Source organism: Bombina bombina, chromosome 2 (assembly GCF_027579735.1).
Source record: "Bombina bombina isolate aBomBom1 chromosome 2, aBomBom1.pri, whole genome shotgun sequence".
NCBI lineage: Eukaryota > Metazoa > Chordata > Amphibia > Anura > Bombinatoridae > Bombina > Bombina bombina.
Genome location: NC_069500.1, coordinates 906,199,339 through 906,219,389, shown reverse-complemented (window position 1 = coordinate 906,219,389; position 20,051 = coordinate 906,199,339). Strand labels below are relative to the sequence as shown.

The following is a 20,051-nucleotide window of genomic DNA, read 5'->3' as shown; positions in this document are numbered from 1 at the left end:
CATCCTGCTTAATAAAATCCTATAAAAAGGATTTGTTTGTCCCATATAAAATCTGCAGCCCTTCTTTTGTTTAAAATCTTCTTAAGTGCAAGTCCCCAGTACCTAGAAGACAAAAGCACTTACCTGCAGTCTACATGTCCGGCAGGGAGACAGCTTACAAGGCGTGAAAGGACTCATACTCCTTACATAGACCTGTAGAAAAAAAGAAAGAACAGAGTAACCAACTCTGGCGTTCTATAACTAGGGCAGCAATATGTCAGGAAACAAAGTAAGGACCATCTCACATCTTCCTAATACTTAAAAGCCACCACTACTCTACTGAAGAGATTAACGTGGACTCAGCTAAACCCAAATCCTTGCTTGCAGGGAAATGTACGCAAGAAAGGAATTCAATTCTTCAGACACAAAACTTCACCTCCTCCATTGACAAAGGCAACGATAATGATTGGGGATTATGGATAGAGGAGTGACACTTAACAGCTTTGCTGTGGTGCTCTTTGTCTCCTCCTGCTGGCCAGGAGTGATATTCCCCACTAGTAATTGAATGACATAGACTCTCCATATCTTACGAAAGAAAAGACATGATACCTTGGGCTATAATCAAAAACATAAGAAACCACTTTACAGTAAGATAAATATTTTCAAATTATGTGTTACTACATTAATAATGTATGTTTAAATTAGCAAATCTCTTCACACTTTGAGTTTCATGTAGTAAAAAAAAACATTTCCCTCATTGTACCAATAGATCTTAGTTATGTAGCACAGTAAAAAACAAACGGCTAGATTTAGAGTTGGGCGGTAGCTGTCAAAACCAGCGTTAGAGGCTCCTAACGCTGGTTTTGGGCTACCGCCGGTATTTAGAGTCAGTCATTTAAGGGTCTAACGCTCACTTTCCAGCCGCAAATTTTCCATACCGCAGATCCCCTTACGTCAATTGCGTATCCTATCTTTTCAATGGGATCTTTCTAACGCCGGTATTTAGAGTCTTGGTTGGAGTGAGAGTTAGAACTCTAACGACAAAACTCCAGCCGCAGAAAAAAGTCAGTAGTTAAGAGCTTTCTGGGCTAACGCCGGTTCATAAAGCTCTTAACTACTGTGCTCTAAAGTACACTAACACCCATAAACTACCTATGTACCCCTAAACCGAGGTCCCCCCACATCGCCGCCACTCTATTAAATTTTTTTAACCCCTAATCTGCCGACCGCCACCTACGTTATCCTTAAGTACCCCTAATCTGCTGCCCCTAACACCGCCGACCCCTATATTATATTTATTAACCCCTAACCTGCCCCCCACAACGTCGCCGCCAGCTACCTACAATAATTAACCCCTAATCTGCCGACCGCAAAGCGCCACCACCTACGTTATCCTTATGTACCCCTAATCTGCTGCCCCTAACACCGCCGACCCCTATATTATATTTATTAACCCCTAATCTGCCCCCCTCACCGTCGCCTCCACCTACCTACACTTATTAACCCCTAATCTGCCGAGCGGACCGCACCGCTACTATAATAAAATTATTAACCCCTAATCCGCCTCACTCCCTCCTCAATAACCCTATAATAAATAGTATTAACCCCTAATCTGCCCTCCCTAACATCGCCGACACCTAACTTCAAGTATTAAACCCTAATCTGCCGATCGGAGCTCACCGCTACTCTAATAAATTTTTTAACCCCTAAAGCTAATTCTAACCCTAACCCTAACACCCCCCTAAATTAAATATAATTTTATTCTAACGAAATAAATTAACTCTTATTAAATAAATTATTCCTATTTAAAGCTAAATACTTACCTGTAAAATAAACCCTAATATAGCTACAATATAAATTATAATTATATTGTAGCTATTTTAGGATTTATATTTATTTTACAGGCAACTTTGTATTTATTTTAACCAGGTACAATAGCTATTAAATAGTTAATAACTATTTAATAGTTACCTAGTTAAAATAATTACAAAATTACCTGTAAAATAAATCCTAACCTAAGTTACAATTAAACCTAACACTACACTATCAATAAATAAATTAAATACAATTCCTACAAATAAATACAATTAAATAAACTAACTAAAGTACAAAAAATAAAAAAGAACTAAGTTACAAAAAATAAAAAAATATTTACAAACATTAGAAAAAAATTACAACAATTTTAAACTAATTACACCTACTCTAAGCCCCCTAATAAAATAACAAAGACCCCCAAAATAAAAAAATGCCCTACCCTATTCTAAATTACAAAAGTTCAAAGCTCTTTTACCTTACCAGCCCTTAAAAGGGCCCTTTGCGGGGCATGCCCCAAAGAATTCAGCTCTTTTGCCTGTAAAAAAAAACATACAATACCCCCCCAACATTACAACCCACCACCCACATACCCCTAATCTAACCCAAACCCCCCTTAAATAAACCTAACACTAAGCCCCTGAAGATCTTCCTATCTTGTCTTCACCATGCCAGGTATCACCAATCGTTCCAGGCTCTGAAATCTTCATCCAAGCCCAAGCGGGGGCTAGACATCCATCATCCGGTTGAAGTCTTCTATCAAGCGACGGCTGAAGAAGTCCCGAAGAGGCTCCAAAGTCTTCATCCTATCCGGGAAGAAGAGTAGATCCGGACCGGCAACCATCTTCTTCCAAGCGGCATCTTCTATCTTCATCCGATGAGGACCGGCTCCATCTTGAAGACCTCCACCGCGGACCCATCTTCTTCTTCCGACGACTTCCCGACGAATGACGGTTCTTTTAAGGGACGTCATCCAAGATGGCGTCCCTCGAATTCCGATTGGCTGATAGGATTCTATCAGCCAATCGGAATTAAGGTAGGAAAATTCTGATTGGCTGATGGAATCAGCCAATCAGAATCAAGTTCAATCCGATTGGCTGATCCGATCAGCCAATCAGATTGAGCTCGCATTCTATTGGCTGATCGGAACAGCCAATAGAATGCGAGCTCAATCTGATTGGCTGATTGAATCAGCCAATCGGATTGAACTTGATTCTGATTGGCTGATTCCATCAGCCAATCAGAATTTTCCTACCTTAATTCCGATTGGCTGATAGAATCCTATCAGCCAATCGGAATTCGAGGGACGCCATCTTGGATGACGTCCCTTAAAGGAACCGTCATTCGTCGGGAAGTCGTCGGAAGAAGAAGATGGGTCCGCGGTGGAGATCTTCAAGATGGAGCCAGTCCTCATCGGATGAAGATAGAATATGCCGCTTGGAAGAAGATGGTTGCCGGTCCGGATCTACTCTTCTTCCCGGATAGGATGAAGACTTTGGAGCCTCTTCGGGACTTCTTCAGCTGTCGCTTGATAGAAGACTTCAGCCGGATGATGGATGTCTAGCCCCCTGATCGATGATACCTGGCATGGTGAAGACAAGGTAGGAAGATCTTCAGGGGCTTAGTGTTAGGTTTATTTAAGGGGGGTTTGGGTTAGATTAGGGGTATGTGGGTGGTGGGTTGTAATGTTGGGGGGGGGTATTGTATTTTTTTTTTACAGGCAAAAGAGCTGAATTCTTTGGGGCATGCCCCGCAAAGAGCCCTTTTAAGGGCTGGTAAGGTAAAAGAGCTTTGAACTTTTGTAATTTAGAATAGGGTAGGGCATTTTTTTATTTGGGGGGTCTTTGTTATTTTATTAGGGGGCTTAGAGTAGGTGTAATTAGTTTAAAATTTTTTTAATTTTTTTCTAATGTTTGTAAATATTTTTTTATTTTTTGTAACTTAGTTCTTTTTTATTTTTTGTACTTTAGTTAGTTTATTTAATTGTATTTATTTGTAGGAATTGTATTTAATTTATTTATTGATAGTGTAGTGTTAGGTTTAATTGTAGATAATTGTAGGTAGTTTATTTAATTTATTTATTGATAATGTAGTGTTAGGTTTAATTGTAACTTAGGTTAGGATTTATTTTACAGGTAATTTTGTAATTATTATAACTAGGTAGCTATTAAATAGTTATTAACTATTTAATAGCTATTGTAGCTGGTTAAAATAAATACAAAGTTGCCTGTAAAATAAATATTAATCCTAAAATAGCTACAATATAATTATAATTTATATTGTAGCTATATTAGGGTTTATTTTACAGGTAAGTATTTAGATTTAAATAGGAATAATTTATTTAATAAGAGTTAATTTATTTTGTTAGATAAATATTATATTGAACTTAGGGGGGTGTTAGTGTTAGGGTTAGACTTAGCTTTAGGGGTTAATACATTTATTATAGTAGCGGTGAGCTCCGATCGGCAGATTAGGGGTTAATTATTGTAGGTAGCTGGTGGCGACGTTGTGGGGGGCAGATTAGGGGTTAATAAATATAATATAGGGGTCGGCGGTGTTAGGGGCAGCAGATTAGGGGTACATAACTATAATGTAGGTAGCGGCGGTTTACTCAGCGGCAGATTAGGGGTTAAAAGTGTAATGCAGATGTCAGCGATAGCGGGGGCAGCAGATTAGGGGTTAATAAGTGTAAGGTTAGGGGTCTTTAGACTCGGGGTACATGTTAGAGTGTTAGGTGCAGACTTAGGAAGTGTTTCCCCATAGAAAACAATGGGGCTGCGTTAAGAGCTGAACGCTGCTTTTTTGCAGGTGTTAGGTTTTTTTTCAGCTCAAACTGCCCCATTGTTTTCTATGGGGATATCGTGCACAAGCACGTTTTTGAAGCTGGCCGCGTCCGTAAGCACCGCTGGTATCTAGAGTTGCAGTGGCGTTAAATTATGCTCTACGCTCCCTTTTTGGAGCCTAACGCACTGAAAACCCAGCCATTCTGTGAACTCTAAATACCAGCCGTATTTAAAAGGTGCGGGGGAAAAAAAGCATGCGTAGCTAACGCACCCCTTTGGCCGCAAAACTCTAAATCTAGGCGAAAACATGTTAAGACAATGGGGTCAATTTATCAAAAGGTTCAACTATGAATATGTTTTAATTCTGCGTTAAATTACGTGCAAAATGGATGCGCCAAAGTTAACAATGCATCAAAATAGTAAAATGTAGGCCAGTTCGCTGTAGCATACACTCCAGCAATATTAGTTTGATGCAAATCGAAACTCACATTATTTGAGCGTACTACTGGTAATCCGACTTTACAAATGACTCTTATTCGACCAAATTAAAATGTATGAAACAATCAACTAGTACGCTTGTGTTTCGATTGACGCAGCGAACCTGATTTTCAATCCGCTACCTTTGAACATGCAAATGCCATAGCAATCAAAGGGTTGTTACTAGACTAAAAAGGGCATGTCTACCAAAACAGAAAGGTTTGGTTATATGCGGTTTGTGCTCTCATACAGTCATTAACAATGAACACGATTTATGTCTTTACATTTGCAATACTCATTCAAGCAAAAATAATAATAATAATAATATATATATATATATATATATATATATATATATACATACATATATATATATATATATATATATATATATACAAACAAAATTAAATTTATGTAAGATTTATTGTTTGTACCTGAATAAAAATAGCTATTTGAGAGACACAACAAGTTAACCAACTAAATATTACATTAAAGAACTGTTCTTATTCATGGACAAGAAAGAAATGTTGTAAGTAAAATGGTGTACAGAGAAAAAATTTTATGAAAACACAAGTCACTTGATGGACATGTGATGTGGATCATACACAATTCTGTGTAGATTACTTGATAAATAGTGGAATCCACTCCATTGATGCTTCATATTTATCAACAGTACGATGCTCTTCGCATCATACTTGACACGCATGAGTTTGACAGTTTTTGTGATAAATAAGGACATTGAATGGAGATTCGCATCAGCGATATACAGCGAGCGGTCAGGTTGATGCATTGATAAAGTGACCCCATAGTCTAAACATTGATAATTCTTTTAAAATGTTGCTGTTAAATAGTTTTATTATAAATTGAGAATAAACAGGTATATGTGAATTTATTCTTTAATTGGAAACTAGAAAATGATTTAAATAATATATGTATGTATGTATATATACAGTCAGTCGGATAAATGCATTGGTACTATTTGTTTTTCTCAAAGTTTACACTCTACTTTAGACTAAAGACGTATCTTATTATACAAACCTGGTATGATGTCAGAATTCAGAGTTTTTGACAAGTCTGTATTCTATAGAATCAATCAAATATTAAGTGCTGAGTATTTTGCAGGAGCAGTAAGTAGTGAAATTTAAATAAGTACACAGCTTATCTGTGAACAAAGGGTTATGCTAACACGGCTGGATGATTGCAGAATGCTTACTTATAATTCCTCTCTTTATCCTGCTTGACTTATTTGCAAACCTGATTTTTGAATATATAATTAGTGCATATTACTAACAAATATATTCAATGTTTCTGACCTCTTTGTGGCACAACTGGGATCATAAAGTAGGTCACTTTTATCAGGCTACGGTTATACCAAGCTCATTACTGAAGATATAGCTAAAATACCCTCAAACAGTGACAGATACAAAGAACATACAACAACTGAATTTTCTCTTTCACATAAACATGTATCAATCATCCTAGGGTCGTTAGCTGTCTGCTCACATATCCATTTTTTGCAAGCCTCATCTAGGAACTTATGAGATGTGCTTAGGTTACTTGGGTTGAAGCATATGCTGCTACCTGCTTTATGTTCCATAAGAACAGAATGTCCCATATGTCTTTTGTCCCATCTTACAAATTCAGAATTCTTTCTATAAATGACAAAGAATAATGACTCATGTATACTGTAAATACTTTCAAGTCTTTTCTGGCAGTGTTTAATCCTACCTAGGGTTTGGGGGCATTTCTTGTCCTGTTGCTAAGTTTGGCACACGTGAAGCAATTACATTAAACACTTTGGGGCCGATTTATCATGGCCCGAATTGGGCCAAATACCCCTGTTTCCGCGCAAGCCTTCAGACTCGGCGGAAACGAGTTAAGAAGCAGCGGTCTTAAGACCACTGCTCCTTAACTCGATACCCCCTGCTAGCGGCCAATTGGAGTATGCTGTCGGCATTCAGCGAAGTCTGGCGGACATGTTACGCTACAGCGTATTATGTCCACCAGACATTGATAAATCGTAAACCCTATGGGACAGATTACAAGTGGAGCGCTAAATATTGCTTTAGTGAAAGCGATATTTGCACTCCACTGTATATTACCAACGAACGCTAATATGCGCTAGTATTACAAGATGTCAGCAATGTGAACGAGAGCTCGCTTCCATAGGCTCCTATGGGAGCCTCGTTCTCATGCTGTGAGACACAGCATGAGAACCTCGCACACTGAAGGGGGTAAGTTGTGCAACAATGGCAGCAAAATGTATATATATATATATATATATATATATATATATATGTATATGCTTCTATACAAATATATTTATGTGTTCATGTGTGTATATACACATATTAACACATACATAAAGATATGGTAAGGTTTGCTAAACACATTTCCTGCAGTCTGTGATAAAAGAAGTGATAAAAGAGTCTGATTCTATGGCCAGAGACATTATGCGTCTTTAGGCTATTTACTATGAAATCTGAAATGGACAATAGGCTGTAGTAAGAAAATGCACTGTTGCCTTATATTAATTTTTATTGCACTATGGCCTTTACCTATGTGTTTATCCTCTGCAAAGAGAGCTAAAAACATAGGTAAACTCAGTTTTGGATTGGGAATGTACTACTGGTCTACTGTGCATATCCACCAATCATGTCATGTTCACCTCACACAAAAGTACATTACTGCTATGGATTTGACTTTAATCATATTATTTTATTTTAATAATAAGTACCCAATAGATAGATAGAGAACGAAGAAAAATCTGAATCATGAAAGAAAAATTTTTGGGTTTCCCTTTAATTAGTCTTCCCTTTTGTTAAATTACTAGAATACATTAAAAAAAATGCTAAAGGGACGGTAAAAAAACATATTAATTTAATTGTGCTTTATTATTTTTTGTGTAGCCCGATCATAAAATATATATTACTTGGGTAAGTTGATAAAATAAATAAATAAAAAGTATACATAACGGCCCCCTGCCACCTGTATAAAAAAACTTTCTGGCTGTTTAAGTGGCCTATGACTTGTTTACAATAAAATCTGACCCATTCTGGGGCCCTGCAGCAAAACATAGGCTGCCTCAGCAGGAGAGCAAGGAAGGATAAAGCTTATTCTATTTATGTGACAGCTTATCTGGGATCTGGAAATAAATAAAATGCTATGAAGCTGGTTACAGAAAAACAAATAAGCTGTTCTTTTCTTTATTATAGAGTGTGGTTTATGTGTTTTTTTTTTTACTTTTTTGTCCCTTTAGTATCAAATATATCTGTTATGATTATGGGGTTAATCACAGTCTTTTACAAAAGATGATCAAATAAGTTATCCACAAAAATCCCCATAAACTTTAATGGTAAATGTTATAGAAAATAATTTAGACATTTCTAAAGGATTACGATTGCCCTCCTATGTTATGTATTATGTACTGATGACAACACTCACCCATTTTGGCATTTTTCCTGCTTGAGGATCATGATGGTGAAACTGCAAAACAAGCACGGTAACCACTACAGACAGGCCGACTATTACCATGATGCTTGCAAAATACTGAGCTGCAAAAAGAGAGAGAGAGAGAGAGAGAGAGAGAGAGAGAGAGAGAGAGATTATTTTGTTATGCTGTTTAAACAAACGTGATAAGTTTTATATTACGTCAAAATAAATTGTTCTAGATTACAAGTGGAGCTCAAAAATATTAGTGCTATTGAGCACCATCACTGCTCAAGTTAAAGCAATAGTGCTCATTATCTTGTGCTCATATTAAAAGTTGCACTCAAGCAAAAGACTCAGGTGCGCTAACATCTGGAGGTCAGATAGCGCATCAGCATTAACCATCTTTCCCTATAGACTTCTATGGAGCACGCTTACAAACCCTCTTCTGTCTTTCACTCGCGTGCTAACTCAAAAGTGAGCTAGGCCAACTGCGCTAAAGATGAAATGCATTACGAAATACTTCAAATAGCAATGTTCTTCACTTAGAAGAAAATTTTATTTTGAATTGTTAAATACTGCTCCACTCTATCTATCTATCTATCTATCTATCTATCTATCTATCTATCTGTCTGTCTGTCTATATTTGTGTATAACATTTTTTTACTAAGTGAAGAACAAGGCTGTTTGAAGTATTTCTATATCAAAAAATCTATTTATTTTAAAGGGATATGGTATATGTCAAGGTGTTTGACAGGAAAGGGCTCAAAGGTGTATATATATATATATATGTGTGTATGTATATGTGTACATACATATAAACACATATATACATATATATATATATATATACTGTGTATATATATATATATATATATATATATATACGCAAATATACGAAAAATAATTAAGAAAAAAAGAAAAAAGTGTGCTTTTTTTATAATAATAAATAGATTTTTAGTATATGCACTTATCTTGAGTGTTTTGTTGTTCCAGACACTGCCCTATCTCTAAGACCATTTTTTTTATTTTTATGGTACACATTTATAACATGTGCCAGCTAGGACACACTTTTTTTTCTTTAATTATTTTTCATTATTATAAATCTGTCTCCAGGCACCCAAGTATACATTAATATTGCAAGGTTATCCAGGGTGTCTCCGATATATTTTCATATTGGTTATTGAGCTGATTTTGTAATATTTATATACTGTATATATATATATATATATATATATATATATATATATATATATACACATTGAACACATAAGTGCAACACTTAATTTGAATGATGTTTAGTGCGACTGCACTATCAATTAAAAGTATAGGACACGCTAAAGAGATGTTGGCCATGCTAAACATTCTCTGGTAATTCTGTTTTACCATCGACTTGTAATACCAGATTGCATGGCCCTGTGATATTGATAGTGTCCCCTGCGTTATTAATAGTGCTCCACTTGTAATCTAGGCCATAGCTATTTATAAATTAAACTAGCTTGTTTCTACATGTACAGTAGTTATCAATTCATAAAATAGACTGAAAATTCTCTACAAGAAGCTCCCACAGATAGATCTATAAAGAGATATGGTGAAACATTTAAAAGTTACAAGTTACATTATACGTTTTTAATCAATATTATGCAGCTTAATAGATATAATATAGTTTTATCTTTTAAAACATGCTAAAATTTACATTGCAGTGTGATTTTCTTGAAGGAATCATATATGAGATAGTTTTAATTCAGACTGGCAACCACTACAAGCTTTGCAAATTAAAAACACACAAAAAAACTAAACAACTAATGTTCAGAAGTGTTTGGATTATTTAACCCCTTCAGGATGCAGACAGGATGTCACATGATTGTCACTGCGATCACATAACTCCAAAAGGTGCTGATTGGCTCATGGGGACTGCCTGTGTTGCTAGGCAGGTCCCCCAGTTAGATCCACTGCAGTATTTACAAGGAAGGGAGCAGGATACCACAAAAGTTAGGATGTTCCATGTCGTCCTAAAGGCGTTAAACCCATCACTTTTAGGATGGCATGGAATATGCCAAGGCATCTAGGGGTTAAAAGAAAAAAAATCTAAGTTTTTATTTTTGCATTTTGTTGACGTCACAGCTAAGAATAGATAGATTTGGAATTGACATAGCTCTTTTCTACAATTATGATTGCTCTTGAAGTAGGCGGTTGATCCGTTGAAACACGTCAAGATTTTTATTAAAGCAAAGTGGAAGATTTGTTTGTCGAGAGTCTTCAATAAACTTTTTTGTATCTACTGAAGTTTTCCAGTGAGTACATTCCTTTTGAAGCTAAGTTTTGTGCCAAACGTTATTGCACCATCAATTGTGCTTTTTTCGAGGTACATTGGAAAGGTGTTTTACTGACGTCTACCTGTTAAAGCAAGCACCGTCAAAATAAATTCTTCATGGAATACAGTGACCGGAGAAACCGAGGCTGGCAGTGGCTTAAAAGGGAAGTTTACTCATATTACCTATTTGCTGCATTTATATTTGTTTTGTTGTGCCTTGTTAAAAAAAAACAACAAACAAAAAATGTGTTTATTTTTACAAGGTGAAAAATGTTTGATCCCAATCTACCCCTTGATAAGTATCTTCATATTAATGTTTGTGAATGAGTTGTGTTCATTATTTATTATTGGCAACAATTAATATCAGTATTGTTTCAATGAAAATGGCCCTAAACTAAACTTAAAATGTACCAGTCCTGTTTTACTAATCATAATCTAAATTCTCAGTGCTTAATGACTAATTTTTCACTTAATAGATTCAGTAGGAAAAAAAGGACTTTATAAAACTCACTCCACACTTTTTGGCTTATTACTGAGTAGTCAAAGAAGTTTTTGAATGGTTTTGCGCATGGGCAAAACACACTGAAATTACCCACTGCTATTTTGTATGACATTAGGATTCAACATCACTAAACAGGGTAGATTTAACATTGGTCGAGCGGACATGATTCGCTGTAGCAAATCATGTCCACTTCACCTCGCTAAATGCTGACAGCATACACTGTCGGCATTTATCATTGCACAAGCATTTCTAGTGAAATGCTTGTGCAATGCCGCTAGCATAGGGTGTCAAACATCCAAATTGTATCGGATTGGGATGATTTCAGTCCGCCACCTAAAAGGTGGTGGAGAAGTTAAGGAGCAGTGATCTTACGACCGCTGCTTCTTAACGCACGTTTCCGATGGGCGTAGAATGCAGCATTTGCTGCTTAATAAATTTACCCCATAGAAAAAAAATTACACTAATAAAAAAAATAAGCTACATCCATAACCCAACACACATGCCCACTTTACCAATAATTCCCCTGTTTAAATCCCTTAAAAAACATACACACAGTTTTCTATGGATTTATCATTGCACCAGCAGTTCTTGTGAACTGCTCGTGCAATGCCGCTAGCAGGGGGTGTCAATCAACCCGATCATATAGGATTGGGTTGATTTCTGTTCACCGCCTCAGAGCAGGAGGACAAGTTATGGCGCTCATACGGAGCTTGATAAAAATGCCCCATAGTCTTTTGTTTATGGCTAAATTAACACCTAATGAAGATCTTTGCATATAGAACTCTTTTCCAAACACATTTTCAACAGCCTTAAAATTTAATAAAGAAGCAAATGACCAAAAGGGTGTTCATCTGCACTTGTTTTCAGTTTAGCAGTCTACTAGGTATCATACTGAAATAATAATAATAATTTAACATAGTACCTGGCTTGTATTGACAAGTTTATTAATTCAATTATTTCTGACTACCTTTATTATTCATTATAGGCTAGATTATGAGTGGAGTGCTATTATTTGCCTGCAAGGGATATCAGGTTTTTGAGGCCGTCGGCTTGCAAGTTAAATTCCGCCCGTATTACAAGTTGAAAGTAAATATGAATGAATGAGAGTAATAACGATTTGTGCTAGAATGAGTAACGAGACTACAGAGCTCTGTGTTAGGATCCTTTCAGATATTTCACTATCAAACCAATCCTGGCAGGTAGTTATCACGGCGTCAAGTGGAGTGATAACAAAAACCTATTAGGATAGTAGCGATAGGACCCAGGAGGAAGATGACTATTGTATAGGAGAATAATAAGGAGCTGAATACCAGGAAGAGACCCGGAAGGTCAAAGCGGAGTCGACAAGCCAGGGGTCAAACCAACAGTCACAGGAAGCAGAATCAGAATCCAGAAGAGTAGTCAGGGAAATCCAATGTCAGATCCAATCGGGCAACAAACAAGGTGAAATTAGCAGTCAGAAGAATAGTCAAAGGAGGTCCAGGTCACAAGCCAAAGTTCAATATCCAAATATATAGCACAAAACATACCCAGAGAAGATATGAGGTCTCAGGTGCTAGACTGCAAAGGGCTTTAACATAGAGATACAAGCAATATATATGTCAATATATATATATACTAGTTTAGTAAAAAGTTATTAATATTACTCATATCACAGTTTTAAACTATGAAACATACGCAAATAAAATATGATCATCTAAATGTTTGTTCATTATTGTTTTGCTTATTGTTAATTGTACACTCTCATTAACTGATATTAGGGTAAAACATATCTATTGATTTCCTGCAATATATCACCATTAAAGGATTTTAGTAAATAAATTAGTTGATTTGTTTTTCTAAAGGATTGGAATTGACTCATTATAGGTTAAGCAAAGTAGCCTGCATTTAAACACATAAGGCTTTTAAAAAATATTTTGTAAAAATATTTGGAGACTCCAATAATATATCAAACATTTTATCAAAGCAAATTTGACTTAATCACAATATGAAATTCCACTTTAAATGAATAAATGGTTATCATCTTAAAGGGACAGTTTACTAAAAAATGTTCTCCCCTTTAATTTGTTCTCAATTATTCACTTTACCTGCTGAAGTGTATTACATTTTTATGAGTATTTTCTTTACCCTTATATTGGCATTTTAAATAGTTGACTTAGCCTGTGGTATCCCCACCCATCCTGAAAGTTTCTGGCCTTAGGTCCAAGCTATAGATAAGTTGTGTAAACACAGCTATTAGAAGAAATTATACTCCCTGTGGGGTATAGAAGAGATAAGGTAATACAATGTTCATTTTTCCATTGTTTTCTTCAAGTATTGGTCTTTGGTTTATGAACAGATATAGGATAAAGAAGCATGTATAGGTACAGAATGTAATGAAGTAATGAAATCGGATTAGACCTACAAGCTCAACCCATTTTATTAGGTTGTGGCTTCAAAACACAAAATCAGCTGATTCATATACACAAATAAACCTTAAAAAGCAAATTATCATACATTTTGCAGTTGGTAAAATAAGTAATTGGAAACACATTAAGGGAAAAACAATTTGACAGTATACTGTCCCTTTAAAATGTAACCAGTCATCAGTAAAGGTAGCTAATTTCTTTTAATAATAATTATTTAAACTAAGTTTCTTCATAGTTTACATTCCCTAGGATGGCAATATTTGATATTTTTAAAATGCATTTTAATGAACTTTACTGTTCAATATGTATGCACGTTCTGTTGGTGGCAATATCAGAGTTTGTTAAGTAATTTTAATGAACAAAAAGTAATCCCCATAAGGCAGTGCAATTAATAAATATAAAAAAAAACTATATCAAAATAGCAAAAAATGATATAACACCATCAATGAATGTATCTAGATATCCGTGATTTGGACTCAAGTCTCCTATCTGACAATAACAATTTATTAGAGATTTAAATTATTTTAAAGTATGTCAGTAATATTATTGTTATATTTAGTTTTTTTTGGTAAATGAAATAATAATAAAAAAGTTTAGTGTCATCCGTTGCTCCGTGCAGCCGTAAGTAGCATCATTTTGCTAGGCAACGTGGCGTAGGTGTTCTCGCTAGCCACTCAGTGATGTTGCACGGCCTATTTACTCTCGGGATGGAGGATCCTCAGCGGCCGTTTGTTGTGAATGCACTACGCTGTTGATCCTTCCTAATCTGCCTGAACCTGAACTCTTCTCAGCCTGTGAGTACCCTGGTTAAGCCTGTTTAACCTCTGCCTGACTGACCTCCCTATAGGTGCAACCTTAACTGCCTGTCTGCACTTATCCCTACAAAGTGTGTTTAACCTCTGCCTGACTGACCTGCCTATTGGAGCAACCATAACCGCCTGCCTGCACTTAACTATGCAAATCCAGTTTAACCTCTGCCTGATTGAGCTGCCTATTGGAGCAAACCATTATTGCCTGTCAGCTCTTAAGCCTGATTAACCTCTGCCTGTCTGACCTGCTTATTAAAGTTACCCCATATCTGCCTATCAGAACTTGAGCCTTCCTAAACCTGTTATCCTCTACCTGTCTGACCTACCTTTTGGAGTGACCCCTAAACTTCCAGTGACTACTCCAGCCTGTCTATCTTGGCCTTCCTGATCAGCCTGTTGGAGTCATTCCCAGTTCCTATGCACATGAGTTTGTACTTGTCTACTCAGCCTCTTACATCTTTACTTGATTTGTCTCTGGGTGGGTGTCACATCCTGGAATATATTGAGTGTGAAATATTCACTTTATTCTAGCCTTTGGGTCAACTTCAGGACCGATTCCAAAACCTGACAGTTAGAAGACACACATTTCTGACAAAACTTTCATGATACGTTCTTTTAAAGAAACTTTTGACATTTTTCCATACATTTAGAGGATTTTTTAATTAAATTTACGAAATATTATTATTTTGTTTTCAAAATTTTGTTTATGATTCAGAGAAACCAATCTAACAAACTCAGCTTACTTTCTTGTACTAGGGATGCATTGAGGGTCAGTGAACAAAGACATTGAAGAAGAAAAAAAAGCTAAATATTCAGCTATCATAGACATACATAAAAGCATCTTTAAAACCACAAGTGATATAAAAATTCCCCTTTCTTGTGCAAAAGATGCTTTGTATCAAGAAAAAGTAGCCCAAAGACCTCTGTTTGTCTTCTAACAAAATACATCAAGGTTGACTGCTCAACGAGTGTTGCATACACATTAGCGAGATATTTTTGATTTGTAGAAATGGTTTGGAGTTAGTTTAATATACCCTGAAAATATACAACTTTACAATGTTAAAGTAACTTTGGCAAGTCAATGAATATAAATCTCAAAATTGTTCCATAATGCTTTACAAATGATATATTTTTGCATTAAACTATAAAACGAGTAAGAATCTCTTACATCCATTGTTGAGAAATTATAGCATATGTACTCAAAAAATGAAAAACGTAAGGATTTAGTACCCTAAAGCTATAGACCACATCAGAGCTGATTCTTTACCATACATTTTGGAGGTGGAAAAAAAGTTGCTCACAAAGCTAAGTATCAAGGAAGCATGGAGTATGATTAAAAGATCTTATCTTGTAATACCTAATCCTACACACACACATATATATATATATATATATATATATATATATACACAGATGGTTATACAGATGTTTTTGGAAACCTCAATATCTCAATTCAGGATGGTCCTAGCTACTTGGAACAAAAACTGATCTCAAGGCAAGGCACATGTACATATATAAACATTTTGAACATTTTTTTTTTCTTGGACATAGAACTTAAGTCCTAATGTAATGATCAAGATTGCTGAAATTTCTACATTTAGGGGTTGATTTATGAAGCAGCGGATGCTGCTCCGACCCACTCCGCTTCAGTTCCGCCTGAAGCGGAAGTTAAGAAGCAGCGGTCCTAAGACCTCTGAGGTTGCGGACAGCAATCAGCCCAATCGAATACGATCGGGTTGATTGACACCCCCTGCTAGCGGTCGATTGGCCGCAAAACTGCAGGGAGCGGTCAGCATTTATCAATGTGCGGCGGACATGATTCGCTATAGCGGATCATGTCTGTCCGCACCATGATAAGTGTACCCCTTAGGATCAATTTATAATATGAAGGTTTTGAGTCCTAATTTTTTTAGAGGGTACCTAGGTAAGTATAGTGTGCATGCAGAACGTTTCAGGTTTGAGACTACACTATATTTTTTTATGGGTGCGAGAAACTGCCATTTTTAACATTTCCTCTCACTTTTGGGTTGATTATCTATGTTGGGAACCAGATAGGAAGCTGAAATGTTCAAAGGTACAAGTCCTCTGTGGTAGAATTCTGCTATAAAAATGAGTTTGAGATTCCACTGGTTTCAGAGCTAGGGCAAGTAGAAATCTGGGGAAAAGCCTACTTTCTTTACACATTTTGAGAAATAAACATATGTAATATAAGCATTAATAATAAAACAAATTAACAGTATTTTCCAGTAATTATGTTAAAGATGGTCAATGAGGTCTAAAATGCTACCTACATTTGATATTGGCAACAGTGAAGCATGGTCTATCATGTAAGTACAGGCGCAAACATGACATTAGGGCAGGAAGACTTGTCTCTGCATGTCTGGATATGCCCAAACCTGCAAGTATGTGGTCAAAGCTTGACGTGCTGGCGGCATTCATGTGAGTTAGATGCTTGGAGCTGAAGTGTGTTAGTTTGATGCGTGAATAGATTTTATCCAAATACGGAAATACAGTGTTCAATAGGGCGTTTTACAAATGAGCAGTGTAATAAACAAATCTATGGTTATGTATCTCCTGTGATAAAAGCAGTGACTACTGCTTAGAAAGAAAGGAGTTAAAGTGTTCAAGGGTAGGATGTGGTGTTACATCAGCTTGTAGGTACTATAAAAAAACTAATTTCTATTTAAATATCTCCTATTTGGAACCTATCACAAAAACAACTATTACAATGGGACTACGAGAAATATGATTACAGCACATATTAAAGCAAAAGAACTATCCTTTAAAACTTGTCCCTAGTAGGTCACTGTGTCCCACCTGTTACAAAAAAAAATAATTGTGTTTGAAAAGGAGAAAATGGAGCAGAGGGAGGACTATGTATTACCTGAAGATTCTCTTCCGAAAGTTGACTTAGCTTGTGCTATTCTTGGTGTATCCCCTGCATCCAAGATTAGGAAGATAAGTGCAGATAAAAAAACAAAGGGCTAGATTACAAGTGGAGCAATATTTGGTGCTCCCGCTGAGAGTAAACACTGCTAGAAGTTAGCTTTTTGAGCGCATCGAATAGTGCGAGTATTACAAGTTGAAAGTAGAAATTTTGCGCTGTCGCAAAACTCAATACACGCAAAAAGCTAGACTTCAGCTATCTCAATATCGAAATTGCCCCATAGACTTCAATGGAGCCGCAAATTAAAAAACCTAACACCTATACTCGTGCGTTAAGCCCCATCGTAATCTCGATACTCTATTACCCCTAAACCACCACAATCCCATCGCAAAACACCTGCTTCACTATTTAATCCCTAAACTGCCACAACCCCTATCACAATTAACCCCCTACACTATTAACCCCAAAACCGTCACAACACCATCACAATTAACCCCTACACTATTAACCCCATAAACAACCACAAACACATGACAAAACCCCTGCTACACTACTTAACCCCTAAACTGCCACAGCCCCATTGCAATTAACACAATACATATTAGCCCTTAAACAGCCACAACTCCCATCTCAATTAAACCCTTACTATATTAACCCCTGCAATTATCATCCTTCACTATTAACCCCCTAAAAGCTAACCCCTCAAGACCGCTAACCTAAAAACCCCCTTAGTTACAAAAAAATCAAAACTACCAGTTTAAAAAAAAAAAAGTAACATAAATAAAATATCCCTATTCTAAAACTAAAGTACCCTAAAAATTAAAAAAGCCCATCTAAAAAAAAAAAAAACGATCCTAAAACTAAAGTAACCCCTCAAAAAAACAACAAAAAGCAACCCTTTCCTAACATGTCACTGTTTTCAGGCGGTATCAGAGAGTACTATCAGGTTCTTCTTTACATCTGCATCACAAGAGTTTGAAGAACATGCAGTGATTTAGTTTAAGAATACAATGTGACCTGATTGGGCTGTGGAGTTATTTGTGAACTATTAACTACTGAAGGAAATGTTTATATACAGAAAAACAAAACAAAAATCAGCTTGTTGGAACTCTTATGCTGATTGTTTCTAGTAAAGAATTTATTGAAAGGCATTATTTCGATGTGCTCTTCTATGTGTGTACATTTCCTCCGTCAATTATAAATTTGTTTTATTAAACACTGTTTGGATAATAATATTTTATAAAAATATAATATCTTTTAGGACTAGCCAAACCAGTAGTAGCGGCAGGAAATGTAACTGTAAAATGTTATCTGATTTCAAAGTCTAATGAGTCTTTTATTTTAGATCTTAGTCACACCCAGATTTCCAGATATTGCCTTTTTCTAGTTGGCATCTTGGATCCAGACTCTGTTACAGTGAAACCTATTCAACAAATTAGCCAATTCAAATGGCTTATGCCTTCCCTAAATTTCCCATGGATCCTTGGATTTTATTACAAGACCAGAGACTCCTATTTTTGCATTCTCTCTTTTTACTACTCAATGCAGCTTTTAAAAGTACATAATAACATAAACAAACATATTAAAACAGCATAGAAAACAGATGACCACAATAAGTAGCTAAGGATAGAGCTAACTTATAACTCCAAGAAAAAAGTGACCAATCAGAGAAGGAATAGTGACCATAAACTGTCCAATAAGCATCCAAACTTCCTCTTTCTTTTTGCTGCTCAGGCAAGATAAGTATAAATTTTTTTATCTCCAATAAAGTTTAAAATTTCATTCAGTTTTTCTTATTCCTGGTCGATATATATTATATATATTTTCGTTTATTTATTTTTCCCTAACATTCTTAGCTTATATAGTCATTCACTGTCAGTTATGTTACATTTAACAAATGTTTAAGTTTTAAATTTGCCTCCATTTTTTCGGCCCCTTGCTATTTTAGCCTCTGCACTTCGTCCCACATTCCCTCCGGTTTTGTCCTTTCATTAATATAACTCCCCATTACCTCCGGTTTTCCCGTTTTTCTGACTGAAGTGTTTTGCAGTCAGTTTTTCCTCCTCCATCTTCCCTTTGCCACTAACGTTCCGGTCGCCATCTTGTGGGCCGGACTTCCTTTCCCGCCCCTCAGTCTGACGTGTTTTGCCCTCCCTGTCAGTCTGAGTCAGTTCTCCTCACGACCGGCAACATTTGTTGCCATTTTTTCCCTCAGACGAAGCAAATTGTTTTACAAATCATTTTCTTGCCTTACATTGCCATCTTGTGGTAAAACGTTATTAACAAACTACTTATTTAATTTCAAAACGGTTTTTACATATGTTAAACCTTTTTAAGTATTATTATTATATAATTCAATTGTAGTTATATATTTTTGTTCTAGTATTATCTACACATATTTAAAATTTTGAGTATTTAATTTATACCTTACAAAAGTTTTATTTAAATTATAAATAAAAAATATTAAGTTATTAAAATGTCTGAAAACCCAGAAAGTTCTCCTCCTTTAACAGTACAGACTGTTCAAATTATGATTGATTCGTCAATGAACAATCTTTTCAATAAAATGTCTTCATTAATGGGCATTAAAGAAACTAAAAAATCTTTAAAGAGAAAAAATCCCTCAATTTCTGTAATTGCCAGCAAAAAGC

General features: G+C 35.9%; 1 protein-coding gene across 1 annotated transcript in view; it reads right to left on the bottom strand.

The window, feature by feature from the left end:
• LOC128647368 (neuronal acetylcholine receptor subunit alpha-7-like) overlaps positions 1–20,051 on the bottom strand; it is a 509,652-nt gene that overhangs the window by 22,955 nt on the left and 466,646 nt on the right. The window contains exon 9 of the mRNA XM_053700153.1: positions 8,496–8,605. Coding sequence (XP_053556128.1) covers positions 8,496–8,605 — 110 coding nt within the window. The remainder of the gene's footprint in view (positions 1–8,495; positions 8,606–20,051) is intronic.